Source organism: Microcaecilia unicolor, chromosome 5 (genome assembly GCF_901765095.1).
Source record: "Microcaecilia unicolor chromosome 5, aMicUni1.1, whole genome shotgun sequence".
In the NCBI taxonomy this organism is placed as follows: domain Eukaryota; kingdom Metazoa; phylum Chordata; class Amphibia; order Gymnophiona; family Siphonopidae; genus Microcaecilia; species Microcaecilia unicolor.
The window spans coordinates 361,695,680-361,713,478 of NC_044035.1; the positions used below are offsets into that span (position 1 = coordinate 361,695,680).

The window sequence follows — 17,799 nt, forward strand, 5'->3', positions numbered from 1 at the left end:
AAGTATGTGGCCCTTTGAGACCATGGGAGTTGCCAGAGCAGGTGTGCTATTTGCTTTATTCGATGATGGTTTGTGGAAGGGAGAATATTAGTTCTTTCTCTGTAGTGTACCTAAGAAATCTGAGTCATGCAATAGACATTAAGATGACAAGCAGTTTTCTGGGGTCTGAAAGAGGAGCTTCAGTATTTAGGTGGCGGATGCATTTTACGTATTCCTGAAAGTTTTAGGAAAGAGTACTGTTTTTGCTAGAATGGTTCTATTTGGGATTTTTAAGGGTCCTGAAGATTAGAGCAGGATTAATGAGGCAGGTGCCTTGGCCCTGTGAGTGTTGTAATGGAAATTCCCCTCACTTTCTGCTCTGCTGATTTCTGATCAATGAGAATGAAATTGTGTTACTTTGTCAGAAGCTGTGCGGATTAATGCTCCTTTCAATTGTTAGTTCCGGTAAAATATCATTGCCAGCATGAATGGAGAAAATGAAATAACACATACACACAAAATTAGGAGGAGTCCTGCAATGGACTTAACCCGTTTTCTGCTGTGGGCAAGCAGACTACGGGTCAATGTGTCTGGGGAAACCTAATAAAACTTAATATAGACGATTCCTTGAATAGGCAGTTAACACAAAGCCTTTACATGGCAAGGTTCAAAAGAGGTTTGGATAAGTTCCTGGAGGAAACATCCATAACAAACAAATTATGCCGTCGAGTTGGTGGCAACCCCTCTGGATGATTATCCTGAGCTGCATTTGGTCTTCAGTGAAACAACTAATCGTTTACAGGGTGGTATCCATAGCTTGTATTGTATTGATACATTGAATTTCTCGTCTTCCTCTTTTTTTGTGCTGACCTTCAATCTGCCAAGCATGTTATCTTTTTTTCTTTGTGTGATGTATCCAAATTATTAACCAGGAAAGAAGAATTGTAGGATAGTAACATAGTAGATGACGGCAAAAAAAAAGACCTGCACGGTCCATCCAGTCTGACCAACAAGATAAACTCATATGTGCCACTTTTTGTGTACACCTTACCTTGATTTGTATCTGTCATTTTCAGGGCACAGACCGTATAAGTCTGCCCAGCACTATCCCTGCCTCCCAACCAGCCCCCCTCCCACTACCAGCTCTGCCACCCAATCTCGGCTAAGCTTCTGAGGATCCATTCCCTTGGAACAGGATTTTTTTATGTTTATCCCACGCACGTTTGAATTCTGTTACCCTTTTCCTCTCCACCACCTCCTGTGGGAGAGCATTCCAAGTATCTACCACTCTCTCCGTGAAAAAATACTTCCTGACATTTTTCTTGAATCTGCCCCCCTTCAATCTCATTTCATGTCCTCTAGTTCTACCGCCTTCCCATCTCCGGAAAAGGTTCGTTTGCGGATTAATACCTTTCAAATATTTGAACGTCTGTATCATATCACCCCTGTTTCTCCTTTCCTCCAGGGTATACATGTTCAGGTTAGCAAGTCTCTCCTCATATGTCTTGTAACGCAAATCCCATACCATTCTCGTAGCTTTTCTTTGCACCAATTCAATTCTTTTTACATCTTTAGCAAGATACGGCCTCCAGAACTGAACACAACACTCCAGGTGGGGCCTCACCAATGACTTATACAGGGGCATTAAAACCTCTTTTCTTCTGCTGGTCACTCCCCTCTCTATACAGCCTAGCAACCTTCTCGCTACGGCCACCGCCTTGTCACACTGTTTCGTCGCCTTCAGATCCTCGGATACTATCACCCCAAGATCCCTCTCCCCGTCAGTACCTATCAGACTCTCGTATTGATTTTTTTTTTTTTTTTTTTTTTTTTAAAAGCAAACTTTATTAGCTAGTCTCCATACCCTTTTCCCCAAAGTTTTAAAACTTGAATTTTCTGCCACAGCATTAACAGTCTGTAGAAGGCACAGTAGGGCCTAGTTCAGTCTTAGAAAAAAAAATAAAAATAAGAGTGAGAAGCAGCATTATTAACTAGTGGATTGCCTGGATTGGAGCTCACCAATGTTGGCAGAATCAATCGGATATTCACTATCTTGTGGAAATCAGATGTACATCGTCTTCAGTGTAGAGAGGAAACACAGCTAAAGACTACAAAAGTCTCAAAGATGGAGGGAAATAAATGAAAACAAGGTTTTCTTACATATAGATTAGAAGAAGCCTTTTCAGCAGTTTCACCCTGTAAACAGCAGGAGTTAATACAGGTGTCCTTCATATATTTATTTATTTCCACTTGATATAGTTCCATATGGCCTGTACTAGGCTTCACACGGTTTATAATGCAATAAAAGAAAAGGAGAGAGATGGAGTGTAATGTCCAAGCCCAGAGTGCTTTGGTTCTGGCATCTGAGGTCAGGCTGGTCACCTACAAGCCTATGATGTAACGTGAATGGTGGGGGAGAGGGAAGAAGAGTGTTTTCTACCATTCTGTCCTTTCTTCTTTATAAGCTCTTGCTGCTGCTGCTGCTTCGTAGGTTATTGATGCAGAAATATTATTTCACTCTTCCTTCCTTCTCCTTTTCTTTTACTTCCATCCTTAATGCCAGAAGCTTTGGTTTTCTGCCAGACCTCTTGTGAAAGTCTGCCTAATGAACCCTGTGCTAATTAACCATTTAAACTGACAGTCCTCCGAGACTTAATTCTCAGGCAGTCTGTTGCATAGTCCCAGAATGTGGCTGATCACCTGGCTGTGGCTTCTAGATATAGGATGAGATTGATGAAAAGTGAAGCTAAGGATTCTAGGGGACCGATAAGCAAAGGGTTGTCGTTGATAGAGGCATACTTCTCTGTACAGAGTCGTTTATCATTTATTGAGTTTGCTATTCCGCTTACTTGTGACTAAATCCAAGCGTTCTGAGGCTTGCTGTTTTTGAAAGCGTAAGTGTCTATACATCTGTCTGACCCTGCTTCATGAAGTCTCTATTTTCTTGCTGGATTTTAGACAGAATGAAGACATTGATTTGGGCGCTACCTTCTGATCATAGTTTGACATGTCTTGCTTTTATAATTAAACTGCAAACATGGTTATGTGCAGTCATTGTTCAGACACTGGTACCATTTGCTTCCATCAGAGTGACAGTTTTTCCATTTATTTATTTATTGCATTTGTATCCCACATTTTCCCACCTTTTTGCAGTCTCAATGTGGCTTACATTTTGCCGTAATGGCGATCGCCATTTCCAGAATGAGAAATACAAAAGTGGTATTGCATTAAAGTTCATAAATGATAGAGTAAGTTAGATAATCAGTTCATTTCCGGCGTGACAAATAAGGTGGTAGTGCATTTACGTTCATTAGTGACAGAGTGATTGAAGCAGTCAGGTATAGAGTTCGGTTTTGTCTGGTTCTGGTAGAGTTTCGTTGTCTGGTATTTAGGATGGATCATTGTGGTGTGTCTATGTGAACAGGTTGGTTTTTAGTAATTTTCGGAAGATTGTTAGGTCATGCATTGTTTTTATGGTGTTTGGTAGTGTGTTCCATAGTTGCGTGCTGGATGCATATATTGATTTATATTTAAGACCTTTGCAACTGGGGTAGTGGAGATTCAGGAATGTGCGTGATGATCTTTTTGTGTTCCTGGTTGGTAAGTCTATGAGGTCTGACATATATGCCGGGGCCTCGCCGTGAATGATTTTATGGACCAGGATACAGATTGTGAACGTAATTCGTTCTTTTAGTGGAAGCCAGTGTAGTTTTTCTCTTAGGGGTTTGGCGCTTTCGTATTTCGCTTTTCCAAATTTGAGTCTGGCTGCTGTGCTGATCCTTTCTTTAGGCAAAAATATTATTTATTTCTAAATTTCACACCCATTTTAGACATTTCAGTGTGTACACATTTACCCACAAACAATTTCTGTACTGTATGTAAAGCATGAATACAAGCAGGGCCAATATTTACAGTGCTTGGGATTTATTAACTTCTCGGATTTATAATGAACCATCAGATTTTAAATATATTATAGAAAATGGTAGGTAAATAATACCTGTCCATATCAGTATTAAGCAACTAGTCTCTCCTTCCTCAGAGATCCCTGCTTTCTTAATTCAGTTTATCCCTCTGTTGTTTCAGAGCTTCCTTTCAACTGAAAGACACCTGCCTTCTGTGCATTTATACTATGGAGGTATTTAAGGATTTTAGTGAAAACGTTTATAAAATTAGCCAAGGACTTATGCACAGTACCAAGAAAGCACATAGAAGCAAATTCCAGGGCAGAGTTAGGCTAAAGCACAAACAGTCACAATTTATGTGCATAATTTGCGAGTTAACATACTGGCAGCTCCCAAGTAGGTAAAATTTGTATGGCTTGTATCTACAACAATAACCCAGAAACGAGTCTGTTCACACTATATATGTTCAGCAGGGAAAAAAGGAAAAACGGGGGGAAAAGACCTCAGAAAAGATGACACACAGCAAGACTGCTTTAATTTTTCAAAAAAGGAACGTCGCATAGCTTCTTTTATCATCGGTCTCAAAAACCCCCGGTCCACCTTGTGCGTGGATTTCCCAAAATTTCTATATTTGTTTATTTTTTCAAGTTTGCTAAAGTATGCTTCAACAGGGTTGCAAAGTCTTTAAAAAAAAAAAAAAACACTTAGCTGGCTGCAGCAGAGCTTTGAGCCTTGAGCTAGGCAGACCTATTGAGTCTTTTTGTAGAGATTCACTGGAGCAGTGACTGCTAGCCTAGAGTTGGTGCCCTTATCCCCTGAAGAAGCCCCTGGGTGAAACGGGTCCGTCGGGTGTGGATGCCTGCCCAAGACGCTGCAGCTAGCTAAGTGGCTTCTTCCTTTCTTTTTTTCTTTCTTTCTTTCTTTCTTTTTTAAGACTTTGCAGGCTTGTTGTTGAAGCACACTTTAGCAAACTTCAAAAAATAAACAAATATAGGCATGTTGGGACCAATGATTAAGGAAGCTATGGCGATGTTCCTATTTTGAAAAATTCCAGCAGTCCTGCTGTGTCATCTTTTCTGAGGTCTTTTCCCCCGTTTTTCCTTTTTCCCTATTCCCCTGCTGTATGTATGTATTTATGTTCGTTTATTTGTTTACATTTTCCCACCTATTTGCAGGCTCAATGTGGCTTACATTATTCCGTAATGGCGATCTCCATTTCTGGAATGAGAAATAGTTTGATATTGCATTAAGGTTCGTAGGTGACTGAGGGATAATCAAATGGGGGCGCCCATAAGGATGGCCCCGTAAAGGGGCGGGGCAACCTGTATTATCGAAACAAGATGGGTGTCCCTCTTTCATTTCGATAATACAGCCGGAGACATTCAAATCATAAAATTTAGGTCGACCTTAGAGATGGTCGTCCCCGGTTTTCAGCGACAATGGAAACCGAGGACGCCCATCTCAGAAACGACCAAATCCAAGCATAGGAGCCAACTTTTCAAAATTATTGGGGGTGCTAAGCCCAATGGAAATAACCCTTCCTTGGATACATACAAGAAATTTTCTCAATATTAGGGGTGCTCAAGCACCCACAGAGTCGGCTCTTATGAATCCAAGCCATTTGGTTGTGGGAGGAGCCAGCATTCGTAGTGCACTGGTCCCACTATCTGAATGGAAAAAGCCCTTTCCTTACCGATCCGGAAGGAACGGACATGCATGAAGGAAATTGCATGCAAATGAGCTGCTCGCTGTTAGCTTATTTGCACACGATTTCCCTCCTACGGAGTGAACAGACTCGTTTCTGGGTTATTGTTGTGGTATACAGGCTTGAAGCTAGTCCCCCTTTTTTTTCTGTTACTATGGCTTGTATCTGCCCATAAGTTTTGGTTCTTTACCCCTAGCACTTTATGAGAGACATAGGTTACTATTTCCCTTCTAAATCTAGACAACTTGATGGCTCAGCTGTTTGGGGAGACTAAAGTGGGTCTATAAATTATGTATCAAATGCCAAAGAATGGAGTGGAGGAGTGGCCTAGTGGTTAGGGTGGTGGACTTTGGTCCTGGGGAACTGAGGAACTGAGTTTGATTCCCATTTCAGGCACAGGCAGCTCCTTGTGACTCTGGGCAAGTCACTTAACCCTCCATTGCCCCATGTAAGCCGCATTGAGCCTGCCATGAGTGGGAAAGCGCAGGGTACAAATGTAACAAAAATAAAATAGATACTATTGGAGATTCTACATGGAATGTTGCTACTATTGGAGATTCTACATGGAATGTTGCTAGTGGAATAGCAACATTCCATGTAGAATCTCAAATAGTAGCAACAGTGGAGGAGTGGCCTAGTGGTTAGAGTGGTGGACTTTGGACTGAGGAACTGAGTTCGATTCCCACTTCAGGCACAGGCAGCTCCTTGTGACTCTGGGCAAGTCACTTAACCCTCCATTGCACCATGTAAGCCGCATTGAGCCTGCCATGAGTGGGAAAGCGCAGGGTACAAATGTAACAAAAATAAAATAGATACTATTGGAGATTCTACATGGAATGTTGCTACTATTGGAGATTCTACATGGAATGTTGCTATTCCACTAGCAACATTCCATGTAGAAGGCTGCGCAGGCTTCTGTTTCTGTGAGTCTGACGTCCTGTACGTACGTGCAGGACGTCAGACTCACAGAAGCCTGCGCGGCCACATTGAGTGGCCTAGTGGTTAGAGTGATGGACTTTGGTCCTGGTGAACTCGGTTCGATTCCCACTGCAGGCACAGGCAGCTCCTAGTGACTCTGGGCAAGTCACTTAACCCTCCATTGTCCCAGGTACAAATAAGTACCTGTATATAATATGTAAGCCGCATTGAGCCTGCCATGAGTGGGAAAGCGCGGGGTACAAATGTAACATAAAATAAAAAATTTAAGTGGCAACAATAAAAAGTGTAAATGTCAATTGAAGTAAAGCAGATTAAAAAAAAATTCATAGATGATGCCTACGCCTCCATAGAGGCCTGCAGCCCAGTTGCGATCCTAGGTCGGCTTTCACCCAGGGCGGATCGCCGCTGCGCATCCCCCTCCCCGGGGCATCAAGCCCCCCCAGGTGCATTCTTGGCTGCTGGAGGGTACAGAGAGCAGCCGCGTGCCTGTCTGCTCCACGGGCTCCCTGCTCCTTCTGCCCCGGAACAGGAAGTAACCCGTTCTGAAGCAGAGGGAGCAGGGAGTCAGCAGAGCCGACAGGCGCGCGGCTGCTCTGTTCACCCGTGGTGGACCACAGCCCCGCCGTTCCTACGTCACAGCTGTATCCAGTCTGCCTCTCTTCTCTTTTACGTGTTCCACTTGCCCTCAGCCAACATACATCCCTCAACAGGCAGTGTCTCATAATTTAAACCCTAAAACCCTGTCTGATGTTATGACAAACTAAAATTATATTAAAGTTTTGATGTCACTTCAGTAAGTCCAATACACAGTCCTTCTACTGCAAAACACTATTGAGCAAAAAGACATTCCGAAACTTACCACTGACTCCCAGGACACAGAGCTACAACCTCATATGTGAAAAAGGTAGCACTGTCCATATTATACTGGGCCCTACAAAACCAGTACACTTCACTGGATTGGAAACCAGTTGACCAACAGACAGAGGGTGGTGGTGGTACTAATAATTTCCATAGCGCTACTAGACACATGCAGAACTGTGGAGGAGTGGCCTAGTGGTTAGGGTGATGAACTTTGGTCCTGAGGAACTGAGTTCGATTCCCACTTCAGGCACAGGCAGCTCCTTGTGACTCTGGGCAAGTCACTTAACCCTCCATTGCCCCATGTAAGCCGCATTGAGCCTGCCATGAGTGGGAAAGCGCGGGGTACAAATGTAACAAAAAAAAAAAACCTGTACGCATTATATGCAGGTACTTTCTCTGTACCTCTATATCTGGGGCAATGGAGGTTAAGTGACTTGCTCAAGGTCACAAGGAGCTACAGTGGGAATTGAACCCAGGTTTCTAGGAGCAAAGTCCGCTAAAGTAACCATTAGGCTACTTCTCCTCCTCCTTCCTTCCTCTCCTGTGTGCTCGTAGCATGGGCCTACACTGAAAGAGAAGGATCTCTTTTGTATTTGAAGTAGCAGATCACCAGAAGAAGTCATTCTCGGAGGTCACTGACTGGTCCTGACAGCAATCAGGACTCTAGCTCTGCTACTCCATCAGGAATCTTATCATTTTTTGCCATTCCCTCTCTGCAGGACATAGGTAGATACATTCGGTCCCTGAGACCAACTACAATGCCCCATGACCCTCTCACTTCCTACCAGCATTTCTCCTCTATATCCATTCTGTGGTCTCCCTTTTCTCTCTACAGGAGCAGTCCCAGATGCCTGGTGATCTGCAGTCGTGTGTCCTAAACTCAAAGATCCAGCCCATTCACTCAGTGATCCCACAAACTACTGCCCCGTAGCTAAACTCACCAGAACTATAGTTGACCAGCAAATCACAACATTCATTTCCGGTACTCAGATTTTACATTCCCACCAAACCTTCACCAAAATCACAATACAGAAACCTCCTTGCTAGGCCTGATGACAATTCTTTCCCACCATGACCAGCTTAACTCAGTCCTCCTTATTTAGTTGGAAACTTACTCCAACATTCAGTTTGGTCGACCATTCCATTCTCCTTTCTCGGCCTATGCCTGGTTTGCTTCATACCTCACTCATCGCTCCTACGTAGTAAAATCTTCCTCATCTGACTGCCCATTTTTCTTTAGATTCCGGTGTACCGCAAGGATCAGTTCTATCACCTCAACTGTTTAATATTTTTCCTTGCTCCCTTTTTGTGCCTTGCACATTCCCTCGGCTTCATTACGTTCGTTTACACGGATGATACTGAGCTGCTTTATGGCCTTGACCCCCTTAGTTCTGAAGACATCTCTGTTCTTAACACCAGACTTACTCAGCTTACCAATTGGCTCCATAGGAATAAGTTGGAGCTAAATCCTAAAAAAATCGAACCTTCTCCACTTCAGCAGAAGTAGAGACGTTCCTCTCATGTCACCCATTCTTCTGTGCGATATTCCTATTACACTGGCTTCCACTGTGCACATTCTTGCAGTTAATCTGGATATCAACCTGTCATGTCATCCGTCGTTCATTCTATAAATTGAAGCTGATCCACTGCATCCGTACCCTACTTCTGCCATCAGCGCTTAATATCCTCATTCACTCCCTAGTCATTTCACAATTGGACTATTCTAATTTGCTTTACAAATCCCTTACGCTTGCAGCGTATCCAGAATACGGCTATAAAGGTTATACATGGGGCCTGGGAAGATGATCATGTAACTCCCCTTCTGAAATCTCACTGGCTACCGCTCCCTCAATGTATTGCCTCCAAAATTTTAGTTTTGGTGTTCAAAGTTAAGACCACTGGAGAGCCTGCCTTCCAAGCACATGTGCTGTCCCCTTATATCTCTGCACGCTGTCTTTAGACACAACAACCGCCTGATCATTCCCTCACATGAAGATATTGTTCATGCTAAAATAAGGTGCTGCAATTTTTCACTACAAGGCCTTGGAACCATCTCCCAGAACATCTACCTACTCCGTCATCCCTGGACAGATTTAAAACTGATTTGAAGACCTACCTCTTTCAGAAAGCATTCCTATAGTGACTGCTGCCGGTTTTGACCGCTCTTATCCTGTCGAGGGTTACCATATTTTGTCTCCCAAAAAGGAGGATACATGCTCCGCCCCCTTTCACGCCCCCACCTCCCCGTGATCCCTCCTCCCCTTACCTTACTACTGCCCTGGTGGTCTAGTGACCTCTTCGGGGCAGGAAAGAGCCCCCTCTTTCCTGCCCGGAGCGCTGCCCTGCATGCATCCTTCCTGTTGGTGATCTCGGTTCCGATTCAAAATGGCAGATTCAAAATGGCCGCCGAGAGTTGAAGTCTCACAAGGTCACTTCAACTCTCGGTGGCCATTTTGAATCGGCACCGAGATCACCAACAGGGAAGGATACATGCAGGGCAGTGCTCTGGGCAGGAAAGAGGGGGCTCTTTCCTGCCCCGAAGAGGTCACTAGACCACCAGGGCAGTAGTAAGGGGAGGGGGGAGGGGAGTGACGGGGTGTGTGACGGGGGAGGGGAAAATGTGATGGGGGGGCAAAATATGGTAACCCTGAGTCTGACAGCCTATACCTTTTTTTTTTTTTTTTTTTTTTTTTAAATATCTTCCAGTACTGGTAGAAGACTAAAGTGTGGAAAAATGTCCAAATCAGTCTATGGCAGAGATTCCCAGATGCTTGCGACCCCCAAATGCAGTTGCAAAATCCACATTTGGGGTCATGACCTCGGCAGGAATGCTTGGCAACCCTGTAGCTGTGCTCTCCCATTTGATGAATTATATTTTGATTAAGATATACTGTGTTTCCCTGAAAATAAGACACTGTCTAATATTAATTTTTGCCCCCCAAAATGTGCTAGGTCTTATTTTCAGGGGAGGCCTTATATCTACTAATTCAGGAAAACCTCTACTAGGTCTTATTTTTGGGGGATGTCTTACTTTCGGGGAAACAGGGTACCTACAACAATAAACTTAGCATAAACTTCTAAACTTCAACATGTCTCTCCTGCAACAGTTCTGACACACACGGTAAGGAGGGGGCACGTGATTATGTCAAAATGTTGGATTTAGAAGTCAGGGGATGTCTGAGTCAGGGGGTGGAGAGAGTTGAAATGTCAGAAGCTTGTGTGGTTAAGAGGGAACAAGTTGGAGGGGTGGAGAATATTTGGATGGCAGGCACTACTTTGGTACTTTTTTGGAAAAACGATTAGTTTATGTTTGCAGGTGTGGGATGCTTATGGAAGGAGAAGGTGGGAATAGTAGTTATTTGTGTTAATTCCACCAGATGAAATCCCACCAATTAAGGGGGTCTTTTACTAAAGATCATTCCTACGGGTCCTGCTGCAGATAACATGTGCTAATCTTTAGTTAAGACCCCTTTAATTGGCAAACCTTCTTATTTTCTGGCCTAGTTTGGCCTGAGGAGCAAAATGACTTTTCTGTCCAACAGGTCCCCAGTGCAGTGTCAGCACAGTTTGTGTTGTGTTATCAATCATGGATTCCTGGAACTTACCAACCATTTCTGACATTTTACAGTCAGGCTGTTAACCCTCCTGCCCTGCAGGGTTCACCCTCATTCAGACATTTTCTGGAACGCCAGTGGCTCTGTTTAGATACATTCTAGAACATGATTTTTAATTTTATGTAAGATTTTTCAAACTTAAATTTTGCTTTGCTCAGTTAACTGTTGGCTGGGTAGGTGTGTGCTGATTGCTGATTCTGCTGTGCTTATTGAATGTATTCAAGATATAAAAATTTAGTAATGCAGCTTAAAATCTGTACTGTTTAGCAGTTGGGTTCTGAATCTTATACTCAACAGCCTTTCAACCTGATTTACTGGTTAATGTCTGTTTAATTGGTGGTTTTTTGTAGCTGCCTTTCTTTTCGCACAGGCATTACGTCTGAGAGATATTGGCAGGGCTTGAGAATTGACCATTAACATCACTTTTTGCATAGTGTATGTAACGGGCTGCCAAAATGTGCCTTCCTATACAGCCACAGGAAGAAAATTCTAGGCCTTAGCTCCAGAATGTTGCCAATCAAATCTGTACAGGGGGTGGTGTGTTCCAGGAAAATAGCCCAGTTGAACTGAAGTCGGCTTTTGAAGAGAAGTATAAATCCTAGAGTCTTGTCTTCCTCCCTTAGAAGGTGTCCAGCAAAAGTAGTAGGCCCCACTCTGAGCTTTGGCTTCCTGCTCTAGGGAAGGAAAAGCACACACCTGTCCTCTGGTGATACTGAAATGAGAAGAGTGTCAGGTACAGGCCTAACCTAATCAGAGTGGCCAAGTGTCATCCACAGCTGTCCCCTGAGGCACAGTGTGCCAGAGAGAAAAGAGATTTGGGGGGGGGGGGGTGGATCTGAACTTGGTCCTCAGAAGAGAGAAACACAGTGAAACTGCTGCTAGCCTGCAGTCCTTATTAGGGAAAGGATTGGATGCTGGTGAGTGCTGAGACCCTGAAAGGACATAAGCGACACCCGAGACTCAGGTCTACTTACCTGAAGTATGAGAAAGTGAGCAGAGAGAACGGAGAGATATGCAGTTGGAGTACAGAAAACCTGTTTGCCAACTAAAGGAAGATGTGAGGCTTAACATGTGCCCAGGAGCTAAGGTTTAACTGGGAAGAATGGATGAAGTAAGGCTGTTAACCAACTTGAAAGAGACAAACAGACTAGTAAGGGGTGTAGCAACCATCCAGTCTGTCGAGAGGTGTGAAAACAGAGAGACCAAGAGTTATAAATCCTTTGAAACTTTTTGGCATTTTTTTGCAACTATTTACCTTTGTTCTTAAGGACTATCTGCCTAATTGTTTTCCTATACCTTGTTTTGTATGTACATAGTAACATAGTAGATGACGGCAGAAAAAGACCTGCACGGTCCATCCAGTCTGCCCAACAAGATAAACTCATATGTGCTACTTTTTGTGTATACCTTACCTTGATTAGTATCTGCCATTTTCACGGTACAGACCGTATAAGTCTACCCAGCACTAGCCCCGCCTCCCAACCACCGACTCTGCCACCCAATCTCCGCTAAGCTTCTGAGGATCCATTCCTTCTGAACAGGATTCCTTTATGTTTATCCCACGTGTGTTTGAATTCCGTTACCGTTTTCATCTCCACCACCTCCCGCGGGAGGGCATTCCAAGCATCCACCACTCTCTCCGTGAAAAAATACTTCCTGACATTTTTCTTGAGTCTGCCCCCCTTCAATCTCATTTCATGTCCTCTAGTTCTACCACCTTCCCATCTACGGGAAAGGTTCATTTGTATTTTTGAAAGTCCAATAAATGGGAATTTTATTTGGAACTGTCTCCCTGCTACTTGTTTCCTGACTTTCCTGTGGTATCTAGCATTGGGAGAGGATTTTGGGGTCTCATCTGAGAGGTCGTTTCATGTCTATAATACATGGAGACTACAGGAAGTGTTTTTCTTCTGGAAGTGAAGTGTTGTGATAAAGGTGAAATAAAGAGAGAAATATTTGTATTACGGGAATTCATTCAGCCTTCTGGTGCTTCAGTGTGGGCTGAAGTTGAATTTATGTTTCATAAGGCAGGGGAGTCACCCTACAACCTCTTTCTTATGCTCTTTATTTGAGGGGGGTTTTCGTAGTGATTGCTGATGCCTCCTTCAAAGCTTGAGCTGGATTCCTAGACCTACTTCTATTCTGCCTTTGTTTTCCCTCCAGTGACAATCAAGTTGAACTTAGAGGACAGATATTTTCATCCAAACAAGATGCAATAACATTTTACAGTGTTCTAGCTAATACTACTACTACTACTAATAGCATTTGTATAGCGCTACCAGACGCACACAGCGCTGGACACTTGAAACTTGCAACCACGTTTGCATTGGCTGTTCTGGCAGCTGCTTCTGAAATTCTTATGCCGACCAGGTTTTGTTCATGTGTGTACCAAGGGATTTGGATGTATGGAAGACTGAATGTATGTAACATGTTTCTTCATAGAAGCCTGGTGTTGCTACTTAAGTTGTAGTATGCAGGACACCAGCTCGGCGCTTAGATCTTTGATATGTAATGCTATACTGAAGCTCTGTAAGGACTTTTTGCAGTTTGTTTTTATTCATTTTTAGTATTTTAATGTATGTTTTTTATTGTTCACTACCTGTATTTGGAGATACTGCAGGATATAAGACACTAAAAGCAATATACGTAATATTTTAATACATATATTTCTATGGGGTGGAGGGGGTGAAAGTGAGATGAGCTGAGGTTTTCCTTGTGAAAAGTCATAGAACAGCATCAGGTGAGCTCTGAAGGCAGCACATTATTGCTTTCTTGGTTGCAAAATTTCCCAAGTACACAAAATGAAATTAAGTGTTGAGATGGTATGAGATAATTAAGTGTTGAGACTCATTTGTGTTTTTGTTCCTTTCAGGTCCATGCTGTACTGGGTAGAATGAAAGCTCCATGCAGACCTCATCATGGAAGGCTGTGACTCCCCTGTCATCTCTGGGAAGGACAATGGGTGTAGCATCTCTCAGCACCATCAGTGGACTGAACTTAACAGCACCCTTCTCTCTGACCAATCTAGTACGATGGAACGGTCCACTGCAAAAAATCATGGGCATATTGAGAGCTTGAAGGGCTCATTCAGTGAAGGCATACCAGATAGTGGCAGCTCAGCCAACTTCATCCATGAGCTCTCGGGCAAAGAAGTCTGCTGTAATGAATGCTCAGTCTCCTTCAAAAGTTTACAGAGTTACATGGAGCATCGTTGCTCAGGCATCGGGAAAGGTCCAAGGGAGGAGAGTGGGAGTGACATGAGCGATGAGGGGAATGAAGAGAGTGATATAGAAAACCTCACTGGAGAAATTGTTTACCAGCCAGACGGCTCAGCCTACATTGTTGATAGTGTCAACCAACTGATCCAAAGTGGAGGAGTCTGCCACAGCAGCACTAGTGAGACGCTTCCTTTGTTCAAGAGTTCTTCACCCAGTGGTGGGAGTAAAGCAGGAGAATCCTCTATTTCCCCTTTCTATCCACAGATAATCAATACTTTCCACATAGCCTCATCCTTCGGGAAATGGTTTGATGACTCCAACCAATCATTCCCGAATACCTCAGCTCTGACAGGCATCAGTCCTGTACTGCACAGTTTTCGCGTGTTTGATGTGCGACACACAAATAGTAAGGATTACCTGAACAATGATGGCTCTGCTAAAAGCTCCTGTGTATCCAAAGATGTTCCTAACAATGTAGACCTGTCCAAATTTGATGGCTTTGTACTCTATGGGAAAAGAAAACCTATTCTGATGTGTTTTTTGTGCAAGCTTTCCTTTGGATATGTCCGGTCGTTTGTGACACATGCAGTACATGACCACCGAATGACCCTCAGTGAGGCTGAGCGGAAAATTCTTAGCAATAAGAACATATCCGCTATTATACAAGGGATAGGTAAAGACAAAGAACCCCTTGTAAGTTTTCTGGAACCAAAAAGCAAATCAGTTCAGCACCCTTTAGTTTCTACTGGTAACCTCATTGGCCCTGGACACAGTTTTTTTGGGAAATTCAGTGGTATTCGAATGGAAGGGGATGAGGCTCTCCAGGCTAGTCTGTCTATTCTCAAAGATTCTGAAGGTATTGCAGGTAGATCAGAGCAACCACAGGCTGGAATTTTGTCACCTGATGCCCTCTTGAATCTTGGTGGGTTAACCAGCTCTGCTCTGAAGACCCCAATTACCTCAGTTCCCTTGGGCTCACTTGTTTATAGTCCCACCAGACCCTCAGAGGAAAATAACTTAGATAAAGCGCAAGACCAGAGCAGCCTGTTGGAAAAAGCAGAACTGGCCGATGAGGATTTGGAAGAAGATGGTGATGAGGGTTGTAGAGGACTGTTTCCAAGCGAGTTTGAGGATGAATTGGAGGATAGGCCCGAAGATATATGTGAGACTTTGGCAGGTAGCAGCAGTAAAAAGGACCTGAATCTCTCAAACCAAAGCATTTCTAACTCTTTGATGCCTAACGTGCCCCAGCCTTTGTTGAGGAGCACGCCATCTTCTAGTTCTAATTCTGCTTCTTCCTTTGTGTTTGATGGTGCAAACAGGAAGAATCATTTAAGCTTTAGCAGTGATGGTGTTGGGACCTTCATGGTAGAAGATGGGAGGAGTTTGGACTTCGAGGATGAAAGTGCCAATAAAGAGAATGCCACAACACCAGAACCAAATGAAAGTTCCGAGGGTGATGATGGGAGTTTCATTTCTCATCACCAGCATGGTAGCACCCCCTGTGAGTTTGGGCTTGGAGAGTGTTTGTCGAGTAGTGGTGTGGAATGCCCAAAGTGTGACACAGTCCTGGGCTCTTCACGCTCATTAGGAGGCCACATGACCATGATGCATTCTCGCAATTCCTGTAAGACACTCAAGTGTCCAAATTGCAATTGGCATTACAAATACCAACAGACACTTGAGGCACATATGAAGGAAAAACACCCTGAACCTGGAGGCTCTTGTGTTTACTGTAAATCTGCTCAACCTCATCCTCGGTTGGCCCGGGGTGAGAGTTACACTTGTGGTTACAAGCCTTTCCGCTGTGAGGTTTGTAACTACTCCACTACTACCAAAGGAAATCTCAGTATTCATATGCAGTCAGATAAGCATCTCAACAACATGCAAAACCTGCAGAATGGAGGGGGAGAGCAAGTCTTCAGTCACACTGCTGGGGCTGCAGTTGCGGCAGCTGCGGCTGCAGCCGCAGCATCAAACAGCAACACCTGTGGGACCCCTGGGACCCCTTCTCCCACAAAGCCAAAAACCAAACCTACCTGGCGGTGTGAAGTATGCGACTATGAAACCAATGTAGCAAGGAACTTGCGCATTCACATGACCAGTGAAAAGCACATGCACAATATGATGTTACTTCAGCAGAACATGACCCAAATACAACAGAACCGGCATTTGGGTCTTAGCAATTTTCCCTCAGCAGCTGAGGCTGAGCTTTACCAGTACTACCTGGCCCAAAACATGAACATTTCCAATCTAAAGGTGGACAGCTCTGCCTCAGATTCACAGTACGTGATGGGTGGATTCCAACTTGACCCTGTTAATCCAGTGGTAACAATGGCTTCAACACTAGGTAAGAGTCACTTGGGTTGTTTGTTAAATTTCGGGTTGTGTATTGACTTCTCCTTGGCAGTTTGTTTTAACTGTGTCAGAACTAATCATTTTCTTAGTCTTTACATAGAAAGAGAATGATACAGGAGCAGATGCACTGAATTAGGAATCGGTTGAATGTTAAATGGGGTCTTTCTTTGAGAGAGACAACAGTTGGCTAAGTGGGGAACAAATCAAAATCATAGATTGAAATGGAAAACAGGGCAAAGATTTGTTGCATCAGTCTTGAGTAATCAAGACTCACTTTTTTTTTTTTTTTCCAACACTCTTCTCTCCTGGTTCTTTTTCATTTCTGTTGTAGTTTCCTTTATTGTTGTGAACCAACCAGAAGGTTTACCGTTGGTGCAGTATATCAAATTTAAGTAAACTTGAAACTTCAACTTGATGTTAGTATGTAATTTTGATTTGTTTGCATTTTAAGAAGGTCCTTCAATAAGGCTCTTAAGTGTAAATCGGATTTTTGTTATAGGAGTTTGGGTAGATGACACAGCACATAATTTTAAGGGCCATCTAGTCTGCCCACTTTTATTCATGGTGCAGTGCCATAGAACCATGTTAATCTTTGCTTCTTGTGTTTCCCCCTCGCTTCACAACTAGAGATCCTCTGTTCTTATCTCATCTCATGCTTTCTTGAATTCTGTTTTTGTTTAGTATCGCCTACAGTAGGAAAGCCTGCCCTTACCCTTTGGAGTCTCATACTGTGACCTCCTGATCTAAAGCATTATTTCTGTGAAAAAGTTTGTCTTTGTTTGTCTTTGTCTCTCATATTTCCCCTTCCTCTCCTCTCCTCCAGGGTAGATATGTTTGGGTTCTTTAGTCACACCTCATAGGATAGACCTTGCATCATTTTAGTAGTCATTCTCTGAATCATTTCCATTATGTCTTTATTCTTTTGGAGGTTTGCCCTCCAGAATTGGGCACATTGTAGATAACCTCTCACTGGGAGACATGTACACAAGCAACATCACACCTTTTTTCTTTGTTATGCTTCTCCTGCTACACCTTAGCATACCTCCTAGTTCTGGGCACTACCTTACACTGTTTAGCTACTTTGAGGTCAATTAGCCTCAAGCCTGTCTCCAGCTTACGATACATCAGTATTCTATTTAGCCAAATCATGTACTGATTCCATATCATTTGGCTCCTCAAATACATGAGTCTGAAATTTCTTTGGACTTGGTCATAACGGTCAA

The 17,799-nt window shown here is 43.4% G+C and overlaps 1 protein-coding gene across 1 annotated transcript in view; it reads left to right on the top strand.

The window, feature by feature from the left end:
• Window positions 1-17,799, top strand: part of ZFHX3 (zinc finger homeobox 3) — a 481,419-nt gene that overhangs the window by 126,646 nt on the left and 336,974 nt on the right. Inside the window, 1 exon segment of the mRNA XM_030204671.1 lies at window positions 13,873-16,568. Coding sequence (XP_030060531.1) covers window positions 13,919-16,568 — 2,650 coding nt within the window. The 5' untranslated portion in view covers window positions 13,873-13,918.